Genomic DNA, 5680 nt, shown 5'->3' with positions numbered 1-5680 from the left:
AGAAGTGAATCATGCGTTCCTCATAGATATAGGCGTACCAAATACTCACAACCTTCAAGATTGTTATATGGAGAAATACAGAAAATACCAGAGCTTAACATACGAGATCAAGGAATTGTGGAAATTAGAAAAAGTAGAGGTGATTCCAGTTATAATTTCGACAACAGGAGTTATTCCAAAATCATTGAACACTAGCCTGGAAAAATTCAACATGGTAGAAAAGCGAGGGGCCATACAAAAATCTGTGATATTATCTACATCATCGATAGTTCGTAAATTTCTGAATATGAATTAGCATTAAGAAACAGAAAAACTTGCAACTGTGTAGTATTAGGCGTGTTTTATTTGAGCGCGGTAAGCTAATAGCTTAATCTGGGTCAAATAAAACGAATCTAGCTTAATTTGTCATGACTTAGTTATAAATTATGCTGGCAACACCTGATATGTGTGTGCTGGCAATACTGTATGAGTTGTAGAGGTGGGTAATGGCACAATTTTTTGTGTCTTGACACAGTAGCACATGCACACAATGAAGTGTTAACACACTGTGTTGGCACAATTGTGTTATTGCTACCTATTCAAAATCGATCAAGAAACTCCATGACAAGGCGAATTTATACATTAGGCTATATGCATAAAAACTAAGCAAATGCTTTTTCTTAAAATTTCACACCTTTTACTGGATTTGTTTAAATAAATTTAAGTCAAGCGTATGGAATTTTAAGAAAAAGCAATTGCTTAGTTTTTATGCATTCGGCCCATTATGTATACATCCGCCTTGCTCCATGACTTATCGCTCGAATTTGCCATTTCCTTGTGTTTTGCGATCACACAGCACAGTGTGCTATAGCCATTGCACTGATACCGAGAGCTGAGTTATTGGCGCTGATACTGATTTTCACAACTCAGTAACCCAATGGCGCCAGCAACACCAGAACACAGACAACACCGGGCGTCGCCAAGAACCAGCAAAGAACACACAAAAGAGAAGTGTCACTTGTAAAATGTGCAGCACAAGGTGAATTTTTACAAGGTGGTTTTGCTAGAATTAGCCGCGGTCCTTCTGAATATGAAAATTATGTGTTTGTTGTATTTTTGGGTTTTGAACTTGGGTATACTTGAGTTGTTTTTTTTCAACCGATCCCACCTTGTATTAATTCACCTTGGCAATAAAGGAAATGAGCTTTAGCCTGAAGAGGCGCAATTGCGCCAACACACTGTGCTGATTTCGGCAGTGGTGCTGGAATTAGTGTGTCAGCACCAAAAAATTTGCGCCGCTACCCAGGCCTAGTGCATTTTTCAAAAACGAGCACGGTTGTGTCAAATTATCGCCTGTTTTGCTTTGTTTACATAACCGCGTATACATACACATACACGTAAATATATACCCTGCAAACAAATGTTCCCGAAATCTTTAATACCTTGTCCCCACTGGAGCTAACCACGTAGTTATGACTGTTGAGTTGGTTGTCCCGATAACCCACTTGATTTAGCGTAGTTTCGCCATATATAAATGACAGCACTTAACCATTTCACTGAGATGGTTAAAAGCTAACCAACTCGAAACCACGTCGAAAGTCTGATACAACCCTGTGTTTTCCCCCCATCTGTCGGTCATTAGCGTTAAAATTTAAAAAAATTTGTCCCCTACTAGTGTTTGGAGTTGACTAAGAAGAGATTAGATTTACAGCGATTTTTGAAAAAATTTTAAATCTACTTCTCTACTGCGCTTGATTTCAAATCTATTCCGTTTTTTTCTTTCATGTTATGCCCCTCTTAGGGCCTTTTTTTTGAGTGTTCACCACCGGTTTCAGTAAAAAATTGAAAGTTAGCCAAATCTCACTGTTAAACAGTAACTCTTTCATAGCAATGCGTCAATAAAGTAATTTCATTATTTCTTTTTATGTATGGCTGTAGAAACTGGCGGATGCAGAACTTTACTTAAGTTGCTAAAAAATATATGTAGAATGAAATTTATATCAAGTAGAAAAGGTTTAGATCTTTTAGGAATCTTTAAAGAAAAACATATGAAGCGGTTGACAAGAACTGGTAACAAAATTTCTGTACGATTTCTTAAAGAAAATTCTTTAAAAAAAATCTGAAACCATTCAGAATACTCTGAAATCCTGGTATGCAGAGTATACATATACATACGAATATGAATACATAAAGAAGCTGTAGTTGACACAACGAGTTCATACCAACGGTAAATGTTGTTTTTGTACGATTGATACAACCTGTAGTTGTTGAATCATGGCCTAGTGTGCTAAAAACACTGCCCAGGATGTAATTTAATATTGTGCCACGTGTGCGACTGTGATATAATTTAATCGAAAATTGCGCCTGTGCGTGCGTCAAATTGACGAATGTCAGCACAGTAGCACAGCACTGTGCTGTGTTACACATCTCTAATGAGTTGTCAATTTAGAAAAATCTTTAACGATGACTGACACGGGAAAAAGGTTATTTTCATAATTTTTCATAAATGAATTATTATTACTTTTTTTGTTTAATTATAGCAAGAGAAAAGTATGGACGAGGGCGGAGACGCTCCTTTTCCTCAAATGCTATGCGGAAAGGAAGAAAGAATTTCTTCATGCACGTAAAAAAAAATATGCATATCAAAATGTTTTGGAAGATATGATTTTCCAAGGTTTTGTGGTAAGAATTGTGCATATTTAATTTAATATTAAATTACCTACATATTTGTATTTTAGGATACAACGGTTACCACAGACGCACTTTTTGCGAAAATGCGTACGCTTTTAAAAGCCTACAAGTCTGCCAAAGACAATGAAAGGCAAACAGGAACTGCTCCTCGCACTATACCATATATGACAGAAATGGACGAAATTTTTGGTGAGAGTTGTTTGGTTGTAAATAATCATACCATTAACATAGGAACAGATCCTCAGGAGGCATTAATAGAAACATGTAGTAAGTTGAAAGACTTTTTCGTACTGTGATATAAAATTGTAACTGAATTTTTTTTTTCTTTTAAAATTAGCAATCGAGCTGTTAAGAGACTCAACTAGGGTTTCGCCAATCCCTGAACCGAGCACCTCAAGTCAGTTTCAAGAACTGAGTACCTCCACGCAGTCGCTGAACACACCAACGCGAAGCCGCAACTTACAGCCGAGTACGCCCGCTGCGAGCACACGTGTTAGAAAAACGGCCAGGGATCGTTACTTTGAAAATAAACTTGAGCTGAAGAGAAGAAGCTGTGAGGAGAAAGAAAAATTCCATGCAGATATTCAGCGTATGTTGCAAAATTTAGAGAAGAAGCGTGATTTGCAGCTAGAGTTGGAGGAAAAAAACTTAAAATAGAGGAGGAAAAGTTAAAACTCCTACAACATTGCTGCGGAGATGATTAGAAAAGAAAAAGGTTAAATATTAAAAAAGACAAAAAAGTAAATAAAAAAAATTAAATATAGTTTGGCTACTATTCAAATAGAATTCCGTTTATTTTTTCAACAAAACATGTATGGATTGTAATAAAATACAATTGAATCAACTCAAGCTTAAGCTCAAACATTTCCTCTTAATAGCTGAATAAATAACTCATTACTCATTATGTCACTTTCGCTCACAGAGACTGGTTCTAATTCCACACTTTCACTTCACTTTCACTTTCACTTTCATGAAGGTGTCGTCGTTTTTTAATATATTTATATTATGCATAATACATGCGCTCGCCACCAAATGTGTTACAGCGCATAAATCTTTATGCTCTGTAAACTTAAGAAGTCTGCGAAAACGACCTTTGAGTAAGCCGAACGCGTTTTCTACAACAATTCTTGCCGACGAATGAATTTTGTTTAATCTGATTTGTTGTTCTGTTAGTGAACCATAATCTTTGAATACCGTAGTAAATGTAGAGTTTGGAAACAAATTTTCAACACTATTTTCTGCTTTCCTATAAGACGCTGATCTCTTGAGTACTCTGAAGTCATGGTAGGACCCAGGCTCGCCGCAATAAATATCAATGAACTTCATATCGGCATCGACAATTTCCTGTAAAACTAAGCTGTAATTTCGTTTTCGATCAAAATATATATGCTTATCTTTTTTTGGTGCGTTAATAGTTATATGTGTGCAGTCTATTGCACCAATGACACCAGGTACTTTCTTTCTTTGCAAAAACTTTCTCGTGGTATCTTCCACTGCTTTTCCAGTTGGCCACGTGATAAACTCGTATCCTATTGAAATGATCCACGCAACAACGCGACGAACAATTGCCCATGCAGTGGATTTCGTTACACCAAACAAGTTAGCAAGTTGTCTGTAGGTTATGGTGTTGCTTAGGTACCATATGTACATATATATCATTGTCTTTGCAGGTATTTTGGGCTTTCCAGACATTGTACGGCTGTGATTTTGATCGTTTTCATTATACCTCGCTTTAGAAATATAACACTGTTTCAGTAAAAATTTGTAAAACGGAAGAAACCCTTACTTATTAAATAATCCACTGTTTTTCGATTCAGGCGAAAATGGGACTTGAAATCCTCATCTGCATACTCATCGATAACGTCGATGAAACCGACAAATTTTGGATGCTCTACCTGTTCTTCCTCAGAATCGTCCCCCGATGAACTAGCTTCAGCAGCTACATCAGCTAGTATTTCTATTATTTCTTCATCATCCGCGTAATGTATACTGGAAGAACTACAGAAAAACTAGAAATTGGAAAGTATGCAAACTTGGTTTGGTTTAATTATAAAACAATACTTACTGCATCTTTAATTAAATTTGGCATTTTCAACTTACACCAGTTGTGTATATGTTTGGTTAATCCATATTTTGTCGAAGGCACAAAATTTACACGCGTTTCTTTTATACTCTATTTTTGTCTATCTTTTTTTTGTTTACATTTTCATCTATCAAAATGGTGTATATCGTGAACGACAACTTTTTTTTGGCAATAAAGTGTGAATAATCCAACTACCGTGAATGAAAAATATTAATCAACTGGCAATGCCGCTAGTTCAATATACAAGCCAAGATAGCTTGTCACAAGCCAATATAATTATGTTGGCTAGGTCTTCCATACAAAATAAGCTAATAGCTTATATAACTGGTCAAATCAAACACGCCTTAAGTAGTTTCGACTTAGTTTACGATATAGCAAAACGAGTGTGAAAATGTATCGATTTTTTTAACGATATTTTGGAAAAATTACATTTTTATTAAATAATATCAAGTTTGATCATCCGTTTATGTAATTTTTATTTTCATTGCATGATTTTGCAAAAGAATAAGGTACCATTTTCTTGTTAATTGTGTGAAATAGCCAGAACAACCGCAGTGATGTGAAGTCTATGTTTATCGAAAGCATGCTGTGGAACATACAAATAGTAAATATCTAAATGATATGCACAAATTTACTTTAAAAGAGCTAGCGTGAAACTGACTTATTATTTGAAAATTTATCTAAATTATTCCAATTATAAAATTGTGATGTAGCTTTATTCGAATTGTAATACGCATTTAATTTCATCTTCCGATTAAAATGGATCGATCTTTGTAAATTTTAATTGGAGTTTATTCAATGTTATCAAAATCACCCTCTACCAACTTAATTTTTACATATTTTTTTTTCGTAGGAGAGGGAAATGCTTTATGCACTGGCCGGGGGCGCTAGTCTCTATACTACCTTCCCCGAGTGTGGGACTCCCAC

At 35.5% G+C, this 5680-nt stretch overlaps 2 protein-coding genes across 2 annotated transcripts; one reads left to right on the top strand and one right to left on the bottom strand.

The window, feature by feature from the left end:
• Window positions 1-2622: 2622 nt before the first annotated feature.
• On the top strand, window positions 2623-3327 carry LOC118754819. Its single transcript, XM_036489693.1, has 3 exons — window positions 2623-2661; window positions 2718-2937; window positions 3008-3327. The coding sequence occupies exons 1-3, from the start codon at window positions 2641-2643 to the stop codon at window positions 3325-3327; spliced, it is 561 nt and encodes a 186-aa protein (XP_036345586.1). The 5' UTR covers window positions 2623-2640.
• A 288-nt stretch (window positions 3328-3615) lies between these two features.
• LOC118754821 (protein ALP1-like) lies at window positions 3616-4759 on the bottom strand. The gene is made up of 3 exons (XM_036489694.1): window positions 4736-4759; window positions 4457-4679; window positions 3616-4400 (listed from the first exon to the last, which is right to left on the bottom strand). Exons 1-3 carry the CDS (start codon window positions 4757-4759, stop codon window positions 3616-3618), a joined length of 1032 nt encoding a protein of 343 aa, XP_036345587.1.
• Window positions 4760-5680: the final 921 nt, after the last annotated feature.

This window comes from Rhagoletis pomonella, unplaced genomic scaffold, assembly GCF_013731165.1.
Source record: "Rhagoletis pomonella isolate Grant_MI unplaced genomic scaffold, Rhpom_1.0 Rhpom_scaffold_04690, whole genome shotgun sequence".
Lineage (NCBI taxonomy): Eukaryota > Metazoa > Arthropoda > Insecta > Diptera > Tephritidae > Rhagoletis > Rhagoletis pomonella.
Note: the sequence above shows the minus strand (reverse complement) of the source record. Positions and strands in the feature narration are given on the sequence as shown.

Excerpts from the sequence above, each read along its gene's own strand:
- LOC118754819 (XM_036489693.1), top strand. The coding sequence starts at position 2,641 with ATGATTTTCCAAGGTTTTGTG. Across the intron at positions 2,662-2,717 it reads TGATTTTCCAAGGTTTTGTG|GATACAACGGTTACCACAGA; the intron begins GTAAGAATTGTG and ends TTTGTATTTTAG. Across the intron at positions 2,938-3,007 it reads GGCATTAATAGAAACATGTA|CAATCGAGCTGTTAAGAGAC; the intron begins GTAAGTTGAAAG and ends TTTTAAAATTAG.
- LOC118754821 (XM_036489694.1), bottom strand. The coding sequence starts at position 4,759 with ATGCCAAATTTAATTAAAGATGCA. Across the intron at positions 4,680-4,735 it reads CAAATTTAATTAAAGATGCA|TTTTTCTGTAGTTCTTCCAG; the intron begins GTAAGTATTGTT and ends TCCAATTTCTAG. Across the intron at positions 4,401-4,456 it reads AACAGTGGATTATTTAATAA|CGAGGTATAATGAAAACGAT; the intron begins GTAAGGGTTTCT and ends ATATTTCTAAAG.